The 23,556-nt window shown below is 36.7% G+C and overlaps 2 protein-coding genes and 1 long non-coding RNA gene across 4 annotated transcripts; 2 read left to right on the top strand and 1 right to left on the bottom strand.

The window, feature by feature from the left end:
* The first annotated feature begins 807 nt into the window (after positions 1-807).
* Positions 808-4,641, top strand: LOC115996294 (putative late blight resistance protein homolog R1B-17). 2 transcript variants are annotated; one of them, XM_031235491.1, is made up of 3 exons: positions 808-4,024; positions 4,237-4,295; positions 4,417-4,641. In XM_031235491.1, exons 1-2 carry the CDS (start codon positions 1,079-1,081, stop codon positions 4,258-4,260), a joined length of 2,970 nt encoding a protein of 989 aa, XP_031091351.1. In that variant the 5' UTR covers positions 808-1,078; the 3' UTR covers positions 4,261-4,295; positions 4,417-4,641. The 2 variants fall into 2 exon arrangements, with proteins under 2 accessions (XP_031091351.1, XP_031091349.1); XM_031235489.1 differs by having other exon boundaries at positions 4,413-4,641.
* A 2,698-nt stretch (positions 4,642-7,339) lies between these two features.
* Positions 7,340-10,782, top strand: LOC115996368 (putative late blight resistance protein homolog R1A-10). Its single transcript, XM_031235573.1, has 2 exons — positions 7,340-10,367; positions 10,564-10,782. The coding sequence occupies exons 1-2, from the start codon at positions 7,353-7,355 to the stop codon at positions 10,570-10,572; spliced, it is 3,024 nt and encodes a 1,007-aa protein (XP_031091433.1). The 5' UTR covers positions 7,340-7,352; the 3' UTR covers positions 10,573-10,782.
* A 631-nt stretch (positions 10,783-11,413) lies between these two features.
* Positions 11,414-12,407, bottom strand: LOC115997601. The gene is made up of 2 exons (XR_004093757.1): positions 12,208-12,407; positions 11,414-12,093 (listed from the first exon to the last, which is right to left on the bottom strand). It is a non-coding gene; the product is annotated as an uncharacterized LOC115997601 (long non-coding RNA).
* Between the last annotated feature and the right edge of the window lie 11,149 nt (positions 12,408-23,556).

The following is a 23,556-nucleotide window of genomic DNA, read 5'->3' as shown; positions in this document are numbered from 1 at the left end:
CCCCCCCCCCCCAATCATTTGAGAGGTCACTACCCGAGACGAGGAGTTACCCGACTCCCCAACCCCCGAATCATTTAGCCCGTAAGGGCAGTCAATTTTCCGAACGACATTCGTGGACACGAGTTAAGGCTCATTTTGAGATTTGATTTGCACCCCCTGCACGCGAGAGAGCCTCTATGCTATACAATTCACTAAGCCTAATTAAGGCACTTGTATAAATAGTGGTGCAAATCGACTTCCCAAACCAATGTGGGACAAAGCCTTATTCTAAAGTTTTCCCACCATTTTTTCAACTCAAATGGGTCAACTTTGAGAACCAATTTCTCATTCAACCATTATCCGTTTTGTGCATACAATATATCAATATCTTTGTCTAACTACGAAGAACCCGAATCCATTGTGACCCGACTCAAATCGGAAGTGGACCCCACATTAATTTGTACCACAAAATAGCCACTTAAAATGCCATTTTAATGCTATTTTCCGACAAAAGTTGCGAAGAAGAATGAAAGGGGAAGTCATTTTCCTAAAAAAAATACCTTTTTTCCTTTGACCAATACTACAATTTTCATTGACCACATTTTTCCCCATCTTGCCAAACACTAGAAACCCAAAAACCGGGTTTCCAAACACACTCTAAAAGAATAAAACAATGTATGTTCCTCTTCTACTTTTCCATCCTATTTTCATTTGACAACAATAATGTCTGTTCCTTCTTCTTCTTTTTTTTTTTTTTTTTTTTGAGAACAATGTCTGTTCCTTCTAATCATTCATTTCTTCCTAATTTCGATCATCCTCTTCCAGAGAGAAGCAAATGGCTTACGCTCTCAAAGTGTGAATAGTCTTTAGACCAAAAGTTCTCCACTAGCTTAGTGCACCTTTACTAAAACATGTTTGGGTTCTTTTCCTATTAATTATCTTTTGATCAGAATTTGTTCGATCTCCACTAACGCACCTTTACTAAAATAATTAATGTTAATTTGTCTTCTACTTTTCCTATTTTCTTTTGACAACAATAGTTTCTGTTCATTCTAATCATTCATTTCTTCCAAATTCTTCCTCTTCCAGAGAGAAGCAAATGGCTTATGCTGCTGTAACTTCGCTTATGGAAACACTTTCTCTACATTTCTTGCAATCACAACCACGCTTCCCTCTTGAAGGTTTAGAGGAACAAATCAGAGATGGCAATGAAAATCTTGGCTTGTTGCAGCAAATTCTTGAGAAATCCGAGATTGCCAATGATGATGCCGGGGCGATGAACAATGGAGAGGATGAAGCGTCTTCTTCTATAAAGGCTTGCCTCCCCAGGCTTCATGGAATCTTTAATAATGAAGCGGTAAAACAGACTGATTATCACCCCAAGAAGAAGAAGTTGATTAAAAGTGAAAAGCTGCTGCAGCAACAGCAGCTTGCAGAGAGTTCATCACCAAATGAAAGAATCATTAATGCTTGGGATAGTATACTATTGACTTCTCGGCTCAGGGAGGTGGCTGAAATCAAACAAAGGATTGTTTCTCTCCATCAAAATCTGGGCTTGCTGCAACAAAGTCTTGAGAAATCTGAGATCCCCTATGATGATGCTAGAGTGATGAAACATTTAGAGGCGCAGATCAGAGATGCATCGTTCAAATTGGAAGAAAGGATTGAGATGGAGTTGAGTACCATTTATCTAGCAAAGGACAACCTTCATATAACAGCTTGCGTGCTCAGGCTTCATCAAATCTTCAATGAAGCACAAAAACTGACTGATTACCACAGGGATGAGTTGATTAGGATTCAAACTGAATACCAGCCTGCAAAGGTTTCACTCCTTGGTCGGATCCGACGAAGAGGACTACAGCTTGTCAAAGGATCATCACTTATTGTGAGTAACTTTTCCAAAAAAGCTTCGAAGTTTGACGGTGGAATGGTCGGATGCGAGAAGCTGTTCGAGAAGATATTGCGGCTGCTCACGCAACAAACAACTAAGGGGAGACAAGTTGTTTCAATTGTTGGCATGGGAGGAATAGGCAAGACCACTTTAGCACACAAACTTTATCAACATCCATCAATTACATCTTATTTTGACATGCAAGCATGGGTTACTGTATCCCAAGAGTTTAACAAGGAACAAATGCTCCGATGCCTTATTGGTTGTGTTACTGCAACATCAAAAGATGAACTCCATAAACAGAGCACTAACCAAGACCAATTAGCTGAACGTCTGCGTAAACACTTGAAGGAACAAAGATATTTGATAGTGATGGATGATATATGGAGCATTACTGCTTGGGATAGTGTGCAAAGATGCTTTCCAGATGATAATAATGGAAGCCGTATACTATTGACTTCTCGACTTAGAGAGGTTGGAGAATATGCTAGCTCAGGTAACTCTCCTCTAAACATGCCTTTCTTAGATGCCGATGAAAGTTGGAATCTCTACTGCAAAGTCTTTGGTAAAACTGAATTCCTTCTAGTGTTTGAGCAAATTGGTAGAGACATAGTGAAGAAATGTAAAGGATTACCTCTAGCTATTACTATAGTAGCTAGTCTTCTCTCCAAGACAGAAGAGGAGGAGGAAAAGTGGAAGAATGTTGCAAAAGGTGTAATGGGTGATTCTACTGATGCATGTTCCAGAATACTATATTTGAGTTACAATCAATTACCACACCACTTAAAAGCATGTTTTCTATATTTTGGAATTTTTGAAGAAGACTATGAGATCGTTGTGAAGAAATTGGTTAGGTTGTGGGCAGGAGAGGGATTTTTGAGCACTGTGAACCATGTGAATTTGGAGAAAGTGGCTATGCAATACTTGCAAGATCTTGTTGATAGAAGTCTTGTTATAGTTAGCAAATATAGCTACAATGGGAAAATGAAGAAAATAAAGATCCATGATCTGTTGCGAGATTTGTGCTTGAGAGAAGCTAGACTTGAAAATCTCTTGAATGTCAATGGAGTTAGAAAACATGGTCAATGGATAAGTCATACATCAATGCCTTTCTATCATGAAGTTAGGTTTGAAGATAAGTGCTTTGACAAACCTCATTCCTTTCACTTAACTCGTCTTTACTTCTCTGCTAATGTATACATTAAAGGTCTATTTTCACACTTGAAACTACTAAGAGTACTAGACATGAGAGAGAGTTTTTTGGATGGAGATACAAACCTAAATATGTTTGCAAATCTTGTTCATTTGAGATACTTAGCTTTGTATATACATGGCCTTTGTTGTGTATACCCTAACCACTTTGGGCGTTGGAATAATTTGCAAACTTTTATTGTTAGTTGGGGTGGTGCTAAATTGTATTCCTGTGAGTCATCTGGATTTTGGAAAATGCCACTATTAAGGAATTTTTGCATTGGAAGAATTTGTTCATTAGAAACTCCATCGGTTGTTCATAGAAACTTAGAGAATATATCTTGGTTGGATTCTAAGTTATGTACAAAGGATTTGTTTACAATGATTCCGAATTTAAAAACATTGGGAGTTGATGGTGATCACTATGCTAATAGTATAGATTGTTTTTATAATTTTGTGCACTTGGAGCAGCTTGAGAAACTAAGCATCAGAAGGTGGATGAAATTCGACCTTGATATGTGTAACATTCCATGGGCAACTAGTTTACCAAATCTTAAGAAGCTCAGCTTCTTGGAGTCTACTCTACAGTGGTGTGAGCTGAGCGCTATTAGTATGTTGCCTAATCTGGAGGTTCTAAAATTGATAGATGCTTGTAGAGGCCCAAAGTGGGAGACATCTAATGGAGGGTTCAATCGATTGAAGAGGTTGGTAATTAAAAAATCATATCTCCGATGTTGGAATGCTGTGGGTGACCATTTCCCAATTCTCGAATGTTTAGAGATAAGTGACTGCTCTAGTTTGAAAGAAATCCCTCGTGGTTTTGCCGATATCACCACACTAGCATTGATTCAGTTAAGCAAATGTATGGATTCCCTTGTGGTTTCTGCAAAGTGGATTCAAGAAGAGCAAAAGAACAACTATGGAAATGATGCCCTCCTTGTTCGTGCCGAAAATATTTATAAGGTCTCTTCCTATCCCTCTAATATATCTCTCACCATTTAACATGCACTTCATCCTACTTGAATTTTTTATGGCTGATGGTTGCAATGGATAATCATCTAATCTGTTTTCTCTGACTTGTATCTCTTTTTTAATTTCTCTATCTCATATTTCCTTACCTATCTAACTGTTGTGTGTTCATCACCTTTTCTTTTTACTGAATTTTTTGTTTCCAGACTTCAAGCGGCAAGTGGCTTTAGGAGAAAGAGAGTGATGAATGAATAGCAGTATGTAGGTATGTTTTATGAGCACATATAACTACTGTTTATTTTGGTATTTTTTTATTTGTCTCAAATTAAAGAAAAATGGATGAATTAAGCTTATTGCTCTCCCTTTTTGGAAATATATATAGGAAGGCCTGGTGAAATTGTTGGAAGAAATGACAAGTTTAGAATGTGCATAGCAGTGAGGTGAAATGGTCTCTGTACAGATTTTGGTGGTGGGGAATTAGTTTGTAGATATGATGGTTGCAATATATATAGCTGCTCTGCTCTGCTATGCAATGAATAATCATTATCTGTATGTACTGTTTAATTCTCTCTCATTTTTCTCTATCAATCAATCTGCTTTATATATATAAATGAATGTCTCTTTACTTATAAGTGGTTTGTTCACCATCCATGCACCCAGCCTGAGTTCAATTATTTTGTGGTAGCAAGTGTAGGTATAATTTGGTGTTTTAATTTTAATGGACAATTAAGAATTTACTATATATGGGAAGCTCAATCTATCTACCTTCTAGATAGGGCATCATCCCAACAGCCCAGACAGTCCTTTACTGTCGATCAGTCCTTTTCAAGTCTAAACTCTGTTTTTTTTTTGATAGACAAGTGAAGTTGTATAGTTAATCTAACTTAACCTTTCACTGTTTTTTTTCTTCTTAGCCACAGTTTACCCATTCTTAAACACCGACAAGTTTTGGTGTCTCTGTACAAAACCTTGCATGGTTTTCTTGACTAGTTCTTCTTCTTCTCAAGTCTCATATGTTATTTATTTGTGTAGTCAAGTACAGTTGCCATGCAGCCATATAAATATGTCTATTCTGACTTTTTATTAGCTTTTATAACCTCATAACACAATTCTGTGGAGTTCACTATTCCTCTGTAATGAGAAATTGAGAATAATCATTTCCACAGATCCGTCCCCCATAGTTTTAGCTATTCTTGTCATTGATAATAGCTAAATGTATTAAATACCACAAGTACTCTTAATTATGTGCGGTTATTTCATATATTAATTTAAATTTATATACAAATAAATATTATTTGTTGTTTAATTTTGATTAAGGGTATTCTTGTCATTTGACTATATATTTCTTTTCAAATACTTAGGCAACCAAACATTTAAATAATTGGAATACGAACCATATAATTCGTAAAAAGCATTTCCAAATTCATTTTATCTAAATATAATATATTTTTGCCTTTTTAAAAGGAATTAGAAAATAATTTTTTACTTAAGTGAAACTCATTTGAGAAATGTATTTTTTATAGTCTCAAACATAATGGAGTTTGGACTATTTCAGTTAATGCTCCAATGCAGTTATGAGTAAGTAGAGATATGTTTGCAAAAGGCCAACAGAGTATTCAACCAACTTATCTGTCGAATCCACCAAAGCATCCACAAAGCCCCTATGCAGATTCAAAAATGTCTAGTACTACCACATCGTAACGAAAAGATCAACCATAACGGATAATTCAAGTGAAGTTGGTCAGTCTATTAACATGGTAATTACAAGGTTACAAGTTTTGATATTAATGTGAGCAGCTTACTTACCTTCTTAGTTTGAGTCGGTCAGCTATGAGCAACTTAAGTTTGTTTACTTCATTGTGCTCCTTTAGTGGTTACGGTCACAATGCGGGATTACCTAGTACACACTCTCGGATAGTGACTACTATACGTGTTTCCTTGCCACCAAATTAAAAATAAAAATTGTAATTTTTGTCCTTCCATAATATGCCAATTATCAATGTTACTGCTGAATTATTAGTGATGTAAATGTTGACCCTCGATTTTAAAAAACGGTATATATATTGCCCCTCCCGTTGTGTAAATATGGCCCCTCTTGTCAGTATGGGAGGGGCTATTCATGTGTAGCATCCCATGGGCAACTAGTTACCAAATCTTAAGAAGCTCAGCTTGTTGAAGTCTAATTTGCAGTGGAGTGAGCTGAGTGTTATTAATACGTTGCCTAATCTAGAGGATCTAAAATTGATAGATGCTTGTAAAGGCCCAGAGTGGGAGACATATGATGGAGGATTCCATTAATTGAAGAGGTTGGTAATTAATCAAACAAATTTGAGATGTTGGAATGCTGTGGGTGACCATTTTCCAATGCTTGAATGTTTAGAGCGAAATGAGTGCTTTTGGTTGAAAGAAATCCCAAGTGGTTTTGTCGATATCACCACACTAGCATTGATTCAGATAAGTAGATGTGGGTATTCCATTGTAGCTTCTGCAAAGCGGATTCAAGAAGAGCAAAACAACTATGGAAATGATGTCCTCCTTGTTTGTTACTAAAATATTAAGGTCTCTCTCTATCCCTCTGGTATATCTCTCACCATTTAACATGCACTTCTTGCTACTTGAATTTTTGATGGCTGATGGTTGCAATGGATAATCATCTAATATATCTGATCTGTTTTCTCTCACTTTATCTCATTTTTCTCTATCTCATATTTCCTTACCTATCCAACGTAACTGTTGTGTATGTGTTCGCCTTTTCTTTTTACTGAATTTGTTTCCAAACTTCATGGTGTAAGTGATTTGAGGAGGAAGATATCAGTGATAAATGAATAGCAGTATTATTATTATTAAAATTATTTTATTAATAAAAAATAATTTTTTTATAAAGTACTATGATAGTGGCACCATTTTTTAAATAGTGGGCAACCTAGAAACTAGAAAGAGACCCTAATTAATCTGTTTGGAGTGAACAAAGGAGGGCAGGGCATTTCCATTGTTGTTGCATTATTGCTCATCTTGAATTCACTTTGCAGAAGCCATCCAGTAGGTATAGGACAAGTAAATTCCATATAAAAGAAATACACAATATGGTAGGGTTTGTGATTGATATGATAATTAAAGTTACATCAACGTACAGTGACAAAAGAAAATTATGATAATGCAAAAGTTCTCCACGTACTAATGCAGCTTTACTAAAAGTAAAAAACAATAATGTATGTTTGTCTTCTACTTTTCCAATTTTCTTTTGACAACAGTAGTGTTTGTTCATTCTAATCATTCATCTCTTCCAAATTCTTCTCTTCCAGAGAGAGGTAGAGAGAAGCAAATGGCTTACGCTGCTATAACTTCGCTTATGGAAACACTATCTCTACATTTCTTGCAATCACAACCACGCTTCCCTCTTGAAGATTTAGAGGAACAAATCAGAGATGGCAATGAAAATCTTGGCTTGCTGCAGCAAATTCTTGAGATTGGCAATGATGATGGGGGGACGATGAAAGATGGAGAGGATGCAGAAGCTGAGATGAGAGAGATGGGGTTGGACGAAGCGTCTTCTTCTATAAAGGCTTGCCTCCCCAGGCTTCATGGAATCTTTAATAAACAGACTGAATATTACCCCAAGAAGAAGAAGTTGATTAAAAGTGAAAAGCTACAGCAGCTTGCAGATTTAGATGCCAATGAAAAGATAGTTTATGGAAAGCAGCAGCTTGCTTGGGATACTATACTTTTGACTTCTCGCCTCAGGGAGATGGCTGAAGTCAAACAAAAGATAGTTTCTCTCCATCAAAATCTGGGCTTGCTTCAAGAAAGTCTTGAGAAATCGGAGATCGCCTATGATGATGCGAGGGTGAGGGTGATGAAAGATTTAGAGGCGCAAATCAGAGATGCATCGTTCAAATTGGAAGAAATGATTGAGATGGAGTTGAGTGCCATTTATCTAGCAAAGGACAGTCGTCTTCATGTAACAGCTTGCCTGCTCAGGCTTCATCAAATCTTCAATGAAGCACAAAAACAGACTGATTACCACAGGAATGAGTTGATTAGGATTCAAACTGAATACCAGCAGCTTGCAAAGGTTTCACTCCTTGGTCGGATCCGACGAAGAGGACTACTGCTTGTGAAAGGATCATCACTGCCTCATCTAGTACACAACAACATTATTGTGACTAAATGTTTCAAAAACTCATCAAAGTTCGACAGTACAATGGTCGGATGCCACGAGGTGTTCAATAAGATATTGGATCAGCTCATGCAACAATCAACTAAGAGGAGAAATGATGTGTCGATTGTTGGCATGGGAGGAATAGGCAAGACCACTTTAGCACAAAAAGTTTATGAAGATCTGTCAATTACTTCTTATTTTGACATACGAGCATGGGTTACTGTATCCCAAGAGTATAACGTGGAACAAATGCTACGGTGCCTTATTGGTTGTGTTATTGCAGCATCAAGAGATGATGAACTCCATAAACAGAGCATTGGCCAAGACCAATTAGCTGAACGTCTGCGTAAACACTTGAAGGAACAAAGATATTTGATAGTGATAGATGATATATGGAGCACTACTGCTTGGGATAGTGTGCAAAGATGTTTTCCAGATGATAACAATGGAAGCTGTATACTATTGACTTCTCGGCTTAGAGAGGTGGCTAAATATGTTAACTTAGGTAACTCTATCATTAACATGCCTTTCTTAGATGCCGATGAAAGTTGGAGCCTCTACTGTAAAGTGATTGGTAAAACTGAATTCCTTTTAGTGTTTGAGCAAATTGGTAGAGACATAGTGAATAAATGTGAAGGATTACCTCTAGCTATTACTGTAGTAGCTAGTCTTCTCTCCAAGACAAAGGAGGACGTGGAAAAGTGGAAGAATGTTGCAAAAAGTGTAATTGGTGATTCTAATGATGCTTGTTCTAGAATACTATATCTCAATTACAATCAATTACCACACCACTTAAAAGCTTGTTTTCTATATTTTGGAGTTTTTCGGGAAGACTATGAGATCCCTGTGAAGAAGTTGGTTAGGTTGTGGACGGCAGAAGGATTTTTGAGGGCACTGAAGCACGTGAATATGGAGGAAGTGGCCATAGAATGCTTGCAAGATCTTGTTGATAGAAGTCTTGTTATAGTTAGCAAACAGAGGTATAATGGGGAAATGAAGAGAATAAGGATACATGATATGTTGCGAGAGTTGTGCTTGAGAGAAGCCGGACATGGAAATCTCTTGAATGCCATTATTGCAGATAAAGAATTTCCATTTGATAAGAGGACCATATCACCGCACCAGTTTTCAAAACCTTGTCGTTGGGTAAGTACTAGACCGGTATTTCTCAACAATCAAATCAAGTTTAAGCAGTTTAAGAAATCACATTCCTTACACTTGGGCAGTTGTCGCTCAGGTACTGAAGTTGAACTATTTTCACACATGAAACTACTAAGAGTAGTAGACATAGAAGGTGAAATTTTCAATGGAAATATGGCACTAAATGTGCTTGGAAATCTTGTTCATTTGAGATACTTAGCTTTGTCCACATATAAGACTTTTGAGGTAAAGCTTTTTGAGCATTGGAATATGCAAAGTTTTGATGTTCGTGGGGATGGTGCTACATTGGATTCGTCTGAGTCATTTAGAATTTGGAAAATGCCACTATTAAGGGATTTTTGTATTGGACAAACTTTTTCATTAGAAACTCCTCTGGTTATTTACAAAAACTTAGAGAATATATCCTGGTTGGATTATAAGTTATGTAAAAAGGATTTGTTTACAATGATTCCGAATTTAAAAAAATTGGGAGTGGATGGTGGATACTATGAAATTAATGTGGATTGTTTTTATAATTTTGAGAACTTGAAGCAGCTTGAGAAACTAAGCATCAGAAGGTGTCAAAAACTTATTCAGGGTAGCATCCCATTGACAACTAATTTTCTACCAAATATTAAGAAGCTCAACCTCTTGGAGTCTAATCTATGGTGGAGTAGCTTGAGCCTTATTAGTATGTTGCCTAATCTGGAGGTTCTAAAATTGATAAATGCTTGCGTGGGCATAAAGTGGGAGCCATCTGATGGAGGATTCCATCGATTGAAGAGGTTGGTAATTAAAATCACAAGTCTCCAATATTGGAATGCTGTGGGTGACCATTTCCCTGTGCTCGAATGTTTAGAGTTAAGTAATTGCTATTGGTTGGAAGAAATCCCTCGTGGTTTTGCGGATATCACCACACTAGCAATGATTCAGTTAAGCAAATGTAGGGATTCCCTTGTGGCTTCTGCAAAGTGGATTCAAGAAGAGCAAAACAACTATGGAAATGATGCCCTCCTTATTCGTTCAGAAAATATTATGGTCTCTTTCTATCCCTCAGCTCTTATATATCTCTCACCATTTAACATGCACTTCATAATACTTGAATTTTTCATGGTTGTGGTTGCAATGGATAATCATCTGATCTGATCTGTTTTTTCTCACTTCTATCTCATATTTCCTTATCTATCTAACTGTGATGATCTCCTTTTCTTTTTACTGAATTTATTGTTTCCAGAGAATTTGAATGTGCATAGCTAGCGGTGAGCTGAAATGGTCTCTGCTGGGGGCTTCTCAGAAATCTGATGGATGCTGCATTGCTGCCATGGGAAATGAATGAATTTATTCATTTAAAGTCTCAAATGTTTTGATTGTTTCTTAAGTCACGTGAAGTTTGCTTGTTTGTACAAATCAATTTGTATGTTACGGAGTATTAATTATGGCTGCTTATTTCTCCGATCCTTAGCCACACTTTACTCATTTTACCCCATCATCTCATTCCAATTCTTAATTCCTAAACACATACACACAATTAAAGTTTTTGGAGTCTGATCTGTAATTGATGACTTGTCTTTCTTCATCTCAAGTCTCAACTTTAATTTGTCTGTACTTCATAGAAACTTAGAGATCAGTGAAAGCATATGTTTACAATTAAGCTCTGTACAAACAAATTAAAGCATATGTTTATCCTGCAATTATGCCTCCTCTCTCATTCTAACATCTCTGCTAGCAATCTTTTAATGATAGATGTTTTCATGCTCAAAGCTATACTAGCGGTAGTCTGGACTTCCGGTTCGGTTTATCAGAGATTAGATTAGATTAAGGATTGCAGGCATTAAAAATTTATTATCGGATCAAATAAATGGATGGAATAAGGTCCAAATTGGCTAGTTACGTAATCGAAAAGTGCAATTAGGACACTGAAAGAAAAAAATGCAATCAGTCCACTAAACACTTCAAATGTATGTAATTTTACCTGATAGCATGTTACCATCCATTTAATCAAGTTGCGTGCTTATGTAGATCGAGAGTTGACATTTAATCAAGGTGAGAAGGAAATGTGAATGGTGAGGGCTTGGTACACTCCCTACTACAACCGGATCCTTGTTGGCATAGAGTCAAGACAATCATCCCAATACACAATCAATCATCAAACAAGCATTATCTACTCCTAGATTTAAGAACTTTAGAACTCAAGGGAGATTATGCAAGACTAATTGATTCAAATCCTCAAAAGATCTAGGCTAAAGTGTCATCCTGCACTATGAATCTATCACGATTATTCAACTCGCACCATTGTCTTCCATAAGTGATTATTCGAGCCATAAACTACTTTTTTTTTTTGTGCCTAGCATTTTTTGTAGGTTTCCGATAAATTGTATGACATGTCACCGGTTTGAAAGCTGATGTGGACTTATTTACTAATGATGTGGCTTATTAACCACTAATTACTATAAATTAAATCTTAATAACCTTAATTACCGATCATCTCCCACCTTCACCATGCGAAGCTTTTACTGTGCCACCATTAACGTGTCGGAGAAGACGCTTTCTCGCCAGAAACAGGGGAGAGAGATCACACCACCGGAGGGGATTCACCATAGCTGCTTCTCGCGGATGAGGGAACTGCTACGCCAGAGAGAGGACCGATCTGCCACGCCAAGCCAAGAAGAAAACCAGAGTTCGCCGGACCTGTTGCCTAAACACCCGCAAGAACAGAGGATGCCGGAGAAGAGTTTATGCTGTGTGACGCTGTCCAAGGTTCTTGCTGCATCGGAGAAAAGATTGGTTGGTAAAGTCACAGAAAAGTAGTAAGAATACCTTACAAGTTACAACCAACCACATCTAATAAAGATCTATCAGTAAATGGATGGTCAAATACTCCTTTAATGAATTTGACTCTAAGGATCCTTTCAACAGCATCATCAATCTTGAGTATAGTCTGGTTTTCTTTGCCCGTATGAATAAGAGATGAATCAGGTTGGCAGATTCTCCACTGAATATAAACCACCCAAATCAATTTTAAGTGCGGTAGGCTAAATGGTTGTGAGCTTGTAATGAAACATGAAAAACAAAATTCTATTGTATATTTGTATCCGAAGACCACAGGCTTATCTTATATCCTTAAAAAGTAAAATGTATGTTAAGTCCATATATATAAGGGTGCTAGCTTTAAACAGACAAGGGCGAGAAGGTCAAGAAGAGATACGAGAGGCAGAGATGAGGTAATAAGACGGGTTTTCTTTTTTTTGGTAAATTTACAGGGTCTTTCTGACCCAAGGGGAATCGTCACTTGTGGGAATTGAACCCAGGTTCTCCCGAAATTCCTCCTCATAAAGAGAGCTCACTTACCCCTTGAGCTACCCCACTGGGTTGGTTTGGTTCTGTAAAAGTTGATGAACATCGGAGAATAAGTCGTGTTCAGCGAAAAAAAGAAAAAAATAAAAAATTCCACGTCATCCTGAGATTACCAGTAACCTGTAAGAAACTTATAAAAAGTTCTAGGCGGAAAAAAAAATATTTGTTTATGGATCTAAATATACGTTTTGAAAGATGAGGGTGCGGTATGAATAATCCGGAATGGTTCATGGTGCGGGATGACATTTTAGCCAAAGATCTAGCTACTCATGACGAAAATTGAAATCAAAAAGCAATTGAACTAACAAAGCAATAGATTCAAATCAACAATTAGGAATTGAAATGCAAGAATAGAAAATGAAACTTAGCTTGAAATTGAAGTAATCCTTGAGTAACTTTGTTCAATAAAATCTTCCAATGTAAATTCCTCTCTAAATCTAGCTATGGAACAAGCTCTTGGAGTGCAATTTAGCTATGGAATGGAGAGAATTTGAGAGCTAAAACCTAGAGAGAGAAAAAGTTCCTTAAGGGAGAGAAAAGTCTTTTTTTTTTCAAATGATTCCCTCCTCCCTTTTTAAAAGTGAATAACCGCCAAATCTCCGCGATGGACGCTTGGTTGGACGCGCGTCCAATGGCGCGTCCAAGGCGTGCCTCGCGGAATTCCTTGCATCTTCTGCGGACTCGATGTTGGACGCCACCTTGGACGCGCGTCCATGGGCGCGTCCAAGGCAGTCTTCTGTTCTGCTTTGGAGACTTCAGAGAGATAATCTTTGGACGCGCGTCCAAGGCATGCTACATAGAATGCCTTGAAACTTCAGCGGGGGAATTTTTGGATGCCAACCTGGACGCGCGTCCATGGGCGCGTCCAAGGCCTGGTTGCGTTCTGTCTTGAAAACTTCAGAGGGGGAATTTTTGGACGCCAGCCTGGACGCGCGTCCAAGGCCTATTTCGTCCTCCAACTTTGGCTTGTGAATTCTTCTCCAAAATATCGCTATTTTTTGTCTTTAAACACTTCTTTTTACCTACAAAACAATCGGTAAAGTGTGGAAAGGGGTACAATGACAATATAAAGTATTCTAATGCAATATAGGACTACATCACTCATAAAAGCTATGAATTATGCACTAAATGATACAAGAATAACCTTATGAAGTTGGCATCTTTTGCACTTATCAATAGCAATAACAATAATAATAATAATAATAATAATAATAATATAATAATAATAATAATAATAAATCATTGTATATTTAAAATATTTAAAATTAAAAATAACTCTGCTCATTTTTAGAAAATGAATCAAACACATCAAGACAACTTTCTGTGCAACCAAACACTAGAAAGAAAAATATTTTCTAGAAAAAATGCTCATTTTTCAGAATTCATTTTCCTTATTTTCAACCAGATCCTAACCTAAACTCGTTTGAAAAATGTGTTTCTCATAGACCCAAACATGAGTTTTGACTATTTTTGTCCAATATTTGAGAAGTGTCTATTTCAGTTAATATAATGTTCCATGTTGCCCAAGTATTGCAATTATGACCTTTCAAATTATCTTGCAATTCTGACCAGAATTGCAAAACTGCTTTTTAGGCTTTTAAATATTTATTATTATTATTATTATTATTTTATTAATAAAAAATATTTTTTTATAAAGTACTGTCATAGGATTATTTTTAAAAAATAAAGTGAATTGTATAGATGTAGAGGAAATAGTGAATAACAGTGATATGATATTTTAAAAGTGAGAGAAAATTGCACGAGTAAACATACCCTAATAGCATAAGAGCAACATTATCAATGCATATTTGAGAGGATCAGAAATTTGCCACATGGATGGAAAGAGAAGAGGAAAGAGAAGGATTTTGGTTCATCTGCTATAACCGAGTTCATGGTACAGTAAATTAGCAGAGCATGCATTTATTATCATTGGCTGTTGGGCGCGTATGGTGCACAGCAGCCGCCCAGTGCACGCGCCCGCTGGGTGCCTCAGGTGCGTCTGACGCATTGATTTATTATTTATTATTTTTTTATTTTTTGTTTTTTAATATCAGATTTGTTTGTTTTTTTTTATCTTCTCACATTTTCTCTTTTCTAATCACACTTACAAAATCTACTCAGTTACCGTGAAATAACTCCATTGATGAGGATGTTCTAAATAGAGATATGACGTGCAACAGGCATAAGTAGCTAGAGATATGACGTGCAACAGGCCAACAGTATTCAACCAACTTCTCTGCCTAATCCACCAAAGCATCCACAAAGCCACTATGTAGATTCAAGAATGTCTAGTACTACCCTAGCGACTAGCGTAATTAAAAGATCTGGATAATGACAACTTTAATCAGGTTGGTCAATTTGTTGACATAATAATCATAAAGTTACAAATCAATTCTTAGTCAGAGCAATATATTAATCTTTTTGGTTTAAACCGATTAACTATAGACAATCTAAACAAGATGATTTACTTACTTTAATTTATGTACTCCTTTACGGGATAAGGTCACAAAGTAAGATTTTCAATCTATTTGGAGTGAACAAAGGAGGGCAGGGCATTTCCATAGTTGTTGCATTATTATTGCTCATCTTGAATCCACTTTGCGAAAACCAGTCGGTGTAGGACAAGTAAATAAGATTAATTGATAATTAAGTACAATAAATATATACTAATAATAACGTTAGTTACATCAACAGTGATGAAAGTTGTAATTTTAGTGGTGATGAAAATTAAGTGTATCATCCTCAAGGAATGGTTTAATGAGAGTTTGAGTAATAAGGGGTTAAACACGGGTTCATGCATTGTTTGAAAGCTAACATAAAGATATTTGAGTAGTTCATGTTTAAGAAATCAATAACGAGAGCAAATAAGAGAATTAAAAGATAATAGATGAAATAGAGATTTGAACCAAACATCCTTGCATAAAATCCCTTGTGTCTAAAGATTAAGTTATGTAAGTCTAGATGATGAACTTGGGGAAATGGTTTAAGTGCCAATGTCACTCTCGTGATCAATTGGACTATCAACTAATCCTAAGTCTCATTCTCATGGCAACTTGGTTAGAAGAGGCAATTTAACAAACACTTTGTGTGCCTATTTCCTTCAAACTCCCTTTTCTCAAAGGTGAGTAAGAAATATGAGAGGTATGACTATAGTGTAGCCCTATTCTCATAGGTGGAACACCAGTTCCAAATATCTCTTGCATAGTTTGGCCATAACTATGAAGAGTAAAATCAATTCTACCCAATTCATAGCCAAGTTCAAAATTAAGACAATACAAACCTAATTTATGCAATTTAATTCATTTTGGGATTCAAGGAAGTTCAATTCAAATCCTAAATATGTTTAAGTATTCATATTTGGAATGTAAAGCAATAAGCAATTGAAATAATAAACATGGAATTCAAAAGAAACTTTAAGAAATATAAATGCAAAAATAAGAAATATAGAACTTAACTTGATGATTTGATTGAAAGAAATAATCTGGAAATTGATGTAGATTGTGTAAATACAATAGATTGCAAGTGTGGGAAGTGTTCTTTAAGGTTTCCTAGAGAGAAAAATAAAAGGGTGTTTAGAAATTCAAAAGTGATTACAAAATAACCAACCAAGGGTATTTATAGTGTAATTTTTGCGCCATTTCGCACCTTTCAGGGCTAGAAGTCATGGTGGGACTCACGGTGTGAGTCCCACCGTGAGTTCAATGATCAGTTTCTTATCAGCACTCACGCTGAGACTCACACCGTGAGTCTCAGCGTGAGTTTCTGATCAGAAACCACACTGAGGACTCACGCTGACACTCACGGTGTGAGTGTCAGCGTGAGTTCTTCAATTTGACCTCCACGCCTTCGTTTTGCTCCTTTGTTCTCCGGTGTCCCCTTGGGTGTTTTCCTTATGCTTTAAACCTTTGTTTTCTCCCAAGATTAGCATCTTTTCATGCTTGTTTGCTCATTGCTCGGTCCTTCCTTTCTTTAAACAAAATACACAAAATCAAGCACTATTCCACATTCTTTTACATAACATTTAAATAGAAAGCAAGCATAAATATGCACAAATAAAAGGCTATTTTATGACATATCAAGTGACAAAAAAAAATTATAATAATGCAAAAGTTCTCCACTAATGCAGCTTTACTAAAAAGTCTAAAACAATGTAGGTTTATCTTCTACTTTTCCAATTTTCTTTTGACAACAATAGTGCATGTTCGCTCTAATCATTCATTTCTTCCTAATTCTCAGGAAGAGAGATAGAGAAACAAAATGGCTTACCCTGCTGCTGTAACTTTGCTTATGGAAACACTGTATCTACATTTCTTGCAATCACAACCATGTTTGCCTATTGACTAACTAGGTTTTTCGTAACTTACCAACTCAAACTAAAATGGCTAAGTCTGAACTGTTTTTTTTTAATTTTTTTGTTTTAGCCAATTGAAGTTGTACATATAGGCCTTTCACTGTTTTGTTTCTTCTTAGCCACAGTTTACTCATTCTTAAGCACAGACAAGTTTTGGAGTCTGCGTGCAAAATCCTATACTACCTGAGGTGTATGATTTCACATAGGCCTAAGCAGTGGCTTAATTGATGGAGTCTTGCTGAATATTGGTATAACGTACACCATATAACAGATAGAGAAAACAAATAATGATTATTCATTGCAGATATATTGCAACCATCAACCATGAATTCAATTGCATATAAAAGAGTTGTGTACATTTAGAGGGGATCGGACCTCGATCACAAATGTTAGAGAAAAAGGGAGTAGCTAGCATTGGAGAAAAGAAAGTTGGAGACATTAATGTATAATGTATTGTTTAGTTCACATGAATATACTTTTCTAGATGAATGGTTGGTCATGGATAATACATCATCTGAAGCCTCGCTTATTAATGCTAGTTCTCGCACAATCTCCGAGGGTACTTCCGATCAAGAATGAAAATGAGCTAATCCAATGAGGTACGTACCATATTATTTTTGCATGACCATTTTTTTTTTATCATTTATCAACAAAACAATTTTAACACCGTTAAATACAAAGACATTTCGATCTTCTATTACAAATATTTTCATAAGAATAAACATAAAAATATAGCGAGGTCAATTCATTTTTTTATAAAAATGATCGAAATGTCTTTATGTATTTAACGATATTTTAACAATTTGTTGACGGGGGACAAAAAATGGTCATGTCACAATAATATTAGGTTCAAATGTGAATGTTCTGATAAAAATGGACTAAAAGTGAAATGTTACCTATAAATCTAGAACTAAAAATAGAATTAACTTTAATTTATATATTTAAAAAAGAATTAATACCATCTAGAGTTCTCTCTCTGAGTATAATGGTTTTGTCACATTTAATCCTAAAATTTTAAATTGACCATCTCTAGTTCTTTGACTTTCAAATTGTTACCATTTGCGATCCAAGTTAATCACTCATGGTCCTTCAACTTTCAAGTCGAAAGACTAGGAGTTGTCAATTTAAAAGTTTAGGACTAAATGATGCGTACACGGATTGCTTCCCGCAATAAGTGCACACTCAAGAAATCACTCAAGAACCTTTCGTGTCCAAAAGAGGATCTTACCTTGTAGACTCTTGGATTTTGAGATCCCAACTCTACAAATGCCTCACCAAACTAACAAATAATACTCTCAACCCTTAGATTATTAAGCAAGGCTAAGAATTAGAGTATTAGGAATCTAGCACTAGAATTAAGATACAAAAATAAAATTAGCTATATAATATGAGTAATAGTATTCTTTTTGGGTTTTTGGATATGTGTGTGAATATAAAGAACAAGATAAAGGGATAAACTAGCTTCTCACTAGCCTACCAAGATTGAATGCTTCTCACAAACAACCTAAACTTCAATGCACTTCTCATGCAAAGAAAAGAGAGAAATTTCACTCAAATTGAATTCTTACAAGGTGTGTCTCAAACCATTGGGTTTATGGGGTATTTATAGGGGAAAATAAGGTATTAAATATTCTAGGTCACTAATCCCCCACCCAAAATAAAAAATTACAACTTTGTAAAAGTAATTTCCACCCAAAAATAAAAAATACAATTCTTGCAAAGTAGTTTCCCACCTAAAAAAAATACACTTGCAAATAATTTCACACCGGGAAATTTGATCTGATACTGAAGTCTGAATTGTCTTCAAAAGTTTTTATGTGAAGACAATTGAATAGAATTATTTTTCCAGATTGATCTTCTTCTTCACAAAAAGATGTTGGACTCCAATCTGTTTGCACAAAAGTGTTAAAAGCCTCTTGAATCTTCCTTGACTTAGATCTTGTTACCGGGCCACTCGAGACTTTTAATGGATCATTTATTTGTTGCATTCCGGTCTCATCATCCTCCCCTTCTTGAAAAAGATTCGTCCCCGAATCTGAAAATTCAAAAGGAGCTAAATCAGCAACATTAAATGTAGAAGAAACACTATGCTCACCTCGAAGATCTAATTTGTATGCATTGTCATTGATTCTTTCAAGCACTTGGAAAGGTCCATCTCCTCGAGGCATCAACTTGGACTTGCGTTGGTTTGGAAATCTGTTTTTGTTGTAGTGGATCCAAACCCAATCTCCGGGTTTAAAAATTATTGCCTTGCGTCCCTTGTTGGCCTTTTGAGCGTATTGCTCATTTTTCTTTTCAATTTGAGCTCGAACCTTGGAATGAAATTCACGAATCCCTTGAGCTTTCTTAGCAGCATCCGCACATTCCTTATCATTCACATGTAAGGGAATCAAATCTAAGGGGGTTAATGGATTAAAACCATAAGCAACCTCAAATGGTGACATATTTGTAGTGGAATGTATAGCTCGGTTATAAGCAAACTCCACATATGGTAAGCTTTCTTCCCAAGACTTGAGGTTTTTTCTAATGACTACCCTTAGAAGTTGTGTTAGAGTTCTATTCACAACTTCGGTTTGGCCATCTGTTTGTGGATGACAAGCAGTAGAGTACAAAAGTTTTGTACCAAGCTTTCCCCAAAGTATTCGCCAAAAATGACTTAGAAACTTGGCATCTCGATCGGACACAATGGTGCGTGGAATCCCATGTAAACGCACTACCTCTTTGAAGAATAAATCTGCAATATGAGAGGCATCATTAGTTTTGTGACAACCAATAAAATGAGCCATTTTACTAAATCGATCAACAACAACATAGATTGAGTCATGGCCCCTTCTACTTCTAGGTAACCCTATTATAAAATCCATAGATAAATCAGTCCAGGGTTCCTTAGGAACAATTAATGGTGTGTATAACCCTTGTGGGAGAGATCGTGATTTAGCTTGTTTGCAAGTAACACATTTGCTAACAAACAATTCCACATCCCTTCTTAACTTGGGCCAAAAGAAGTGTCCATGTAGGACTTCATAAGTTTTAGTCACACCGAAGTGTCCCATTAATCCACCACTATGGGCTTCCTTAATAAACATTTCTCTTAAAGAACAATTTGGCACACACAATCTATTTTCTTTGAACAAATATCCATCAAGTAGATAATATTTGCCAATTGGAGTTGTAGAACATGCCTTATATTTTTCTGCAAAATCAACATCATTACTATACAATTCTTTGAGAAATTCAAAACCAAGTAATTTGGCTTGTAATGATGAAAGTAGAGCATACCTTCGAGATAAAGCATCAGCCACTCGGTTTTCCTTACCTTGTTTATACTTGATAACATACGGAAATGCTTCAATAAACTCAAGCCATTTCGCATGTCTCTTGCTTAACTTACCTTGCCCCCTAAGGTGTTTGAGTGCCTCATGATCGGAGTGTATGACAAACTCTTTAAACCATAGGTAATGCTCCCAAGTCTCAAGAGTTCTTACAAGTGCATATAACTCCTTATCATATGTAGAGTAATTAAGTGCAGGACCACTTAATTTCTCACTAAAGTAGGCAATAGGATGTCCTTCTTGCATAAGAACAGCTCCAATACCTATCCCAGATGCATCACACTCAATCTCAAAAGTTTTATCAAAGTTTGGTAACGAAAGTACCTGAGCAGAACACAATTTTTCCTTGAGGGTTTGAAAGGCTTGTTCTTGTTTAGGGCCCCATTCAAATTTAACATCTTTTTTCACAAGTTCATTCAATGGGGCTGCAATTGTACTGAAGTCCTTGACAAATCTCCGATAGAAACTGGCAAGACCATGGAAACTACGGACTTCAGTTGCTGTTTTTGATGTTGGCCAATCTCGAATTGCTTGTATCTTGGTCTCATCTACTTCAATGCCTTTAGAACTTACTATAAAACCAAGAAAAACAACACTTTCCACACCAAAATAGCATTTCTCAAGGTTAGCATACAATTGTTCTCTTCTTAAAACAAGAAAGACTTCTTTAAGATGTATTATATGCTTTTGAGGGTCTTTGCTGTAAATGAGAATATCATCAAAATACACAACAACAAATTTTCCAATAAAATTCCTAAGAACATGGTTCATCAATCTCATGAAGGTGCTAGGGGCATTTGTTAATCCAAACGGCATAACTAACCATTCATAGAGACCATTTTTAGTCTTGAAGGCAGTTTTCCATTCATCTCCCTTTTGCATTCTAATTTGATGATAACCTCTTCTTAGATCTATTTTACTGAAAATTTCAGCCCCATGCAATTCATCAAGCATATCATCTAACCTAGGAATAGGATAGCGATACTTTACCGTGATGTTATTGATGGCGCGACAATCAACACACATCCGCCACGTGCCATCTTTCTTTGGTACAAGTAGTACGGGTACAGCACATGGACTGAGGCTTTCTTGGATGAATCCAGCTTGTAACAACTCATCAACTTGTCGTTGAATCTCCTTGGCCTCGTCAGGATTAGTGCGATATGCCGGTCTATTAGGCAAACTTGCTCCAGGTATGAGATCAATTTGATGCTCAATCCCACGAATTGGAGGTAACCCCTTTGGTAACTCTTCAGGAAAGACATCTGCAAATTCAGAAAGCAAAGTAGAAACATCAGAAGGGATAATTTCACTTTTAATAACATTTAAACAAAAATCAATCGGGTAAAGTAAGAAAACTCCCTCTCCCCTTCTTAAGGCTTGCTCCACTTCTCCCTTTGTCATGAGCAAATTATGAGAGGATTGCGTAGTGTCCTTCTTCATCCCTTCCTTTCTTTGCTTCTTCTCATGAGCTATGGTATTTTGTTTTCCACTAGTGGTTTCCTTCATGGCCTCTTTTGCCTTTTGGGCAAGTTCTTCTCTCAATTTTTTTGATTGCACTTGTAGGTTGTACACTTCTTTTGGTGCTAGTGGAGTCAAAGTATACTTCTTACCTCCTTTATGAATGGTGTACTTGTTTGTCTTACCATGGTGTAAGGTGTCTCGGTCATATTGCCATGGCCGACCAAGCAAGATGTGACAAGCATGCATTGGGATGACATCACATAACACATCATCTTGATATTTTCCAATAGAAATAGAAATGAGGGCTTGTTTGTGTACCTTGAGTTCACCATCATCATTAAGCCATTGTAGCTTATAGGGTTGAGGATGTTGGATTGTTGGTATTTTCATTGCATTAACTACATCCTCGCTGATCACATTGGTACAACTCCCCCCATCAATGATGAAACTGCATGTAGCACCGGGAATTTTGCATTTTCCATAGAAGATGTTCTCTCGTTGTTCTTCTTGATCTAGGACAACTAGAGTGCTCAAGGCTTTGTGGACAACGCAGTTGAAATGTAGAGCATCATCTTCTTGCACTTCTTCTTCAGAATGGTCATCTTTTTGTCTTTCTCCGATAGGCTCCAACTCTTCGTCATCAGATTCATTTGCGGACATGTATTCTCGCTCATCTTTGCCGGTGGTGAGAATTTTTTTGGTGTTGGGGCATTCTCGAGCATAATGTCCTCGGCCTTGACACCTGTAACATGTCACAGTACTAACCTTTTGCTTTGAGCCCTCTTGGAACTTCTCTTTCTCCCTTTGGTTATTTTTCTTCTCCTCCTGGGTGTGGGATGGTCGAGAGTACTCCTTTTGTGTCCTTGACTGATAGGAGTTGTTAGTAGCCCTCCTTGGTTGATCCCATTGAGAAGACACAGATGGTTTGCTTCCCCTTTCAGATCTCAGCTCATCTTCTACCTTCGAAGCAACTCGAACCAATTTGTCCACGTCGTCAAATTCTTGGTTGCGGAGTTCTCTTCGAATATCACGGTTGAATCCTTCAAGGATACGGGCTATGGTGGTCTCGTCATCCTCCTGGATATTTGCTCGTGCCTTCAATCTCTCCATCTCCTTGTAGAACTCACGAACGGACTTGCTGCCTTGTTTGAGTTCTTGTAATTTTCTGCGCATATCACGATAAAAATTACTAGGCACAAACTTCCTTCTCATCTCCCTCTTAAGCTCTCCCCATGTCTCTATAGGTTCATCTTGGTCTTCTAGACGCCTACGACTAAGTTGTTTCCACCACAATTTAGCAAAATCTTTTAGGGATGCTATGGCTGTTTTAAACTTCTTTTCTTCCCCAAAGTTATGAAGCCCAAAAATATCCTCCACTTCATCTACCCAATTTAAGAAAACTTCGGGTTCATCATCCCCATTAAAAGTAGGCATTTCCATTCTTAAAGAGCTAAGATTATTATCTACCCTTTCTTCCACAAATCTTCTAGGGAGCATGCGAGGTAAACTATTATATCTTGTTATTTCTCTACCCCTCCTCTCTTCTTGGTTTCCTCCCTCATGATTTTGTACTCCCTCATTTTCAACTCTCACTCTTTGATTTTCTATGTTTTGTAGCCTATCACTAAGATCTTTCATCATGGTCATCATTTTCTCCATTTGGGCAATAATACTACCTTGTTCACTAGTACTAGCCATGCTTGACATTCCTTTAAGTAAAAAAAAA

This window comes from Ipomoea triloba, chromosome 11, assembly GCF_003576645.1.
Source record: "Ipomoea triloba cultivar NCNSP0323 chromosome 11, ASM357664v1".
Classification (NCBI taxonomy): domain Eukaryota; kingdom Viridiplantae; phylum Streptophyta; class Magnoliopsida; order Solanales; family Convolvulaceae; genus Ipomoea; species Ipomoea triloba.
Note: the sequence above shows the minus strand (reverse complement) of the source record. Positions and strands in the feature narration are given on the sequence as shown.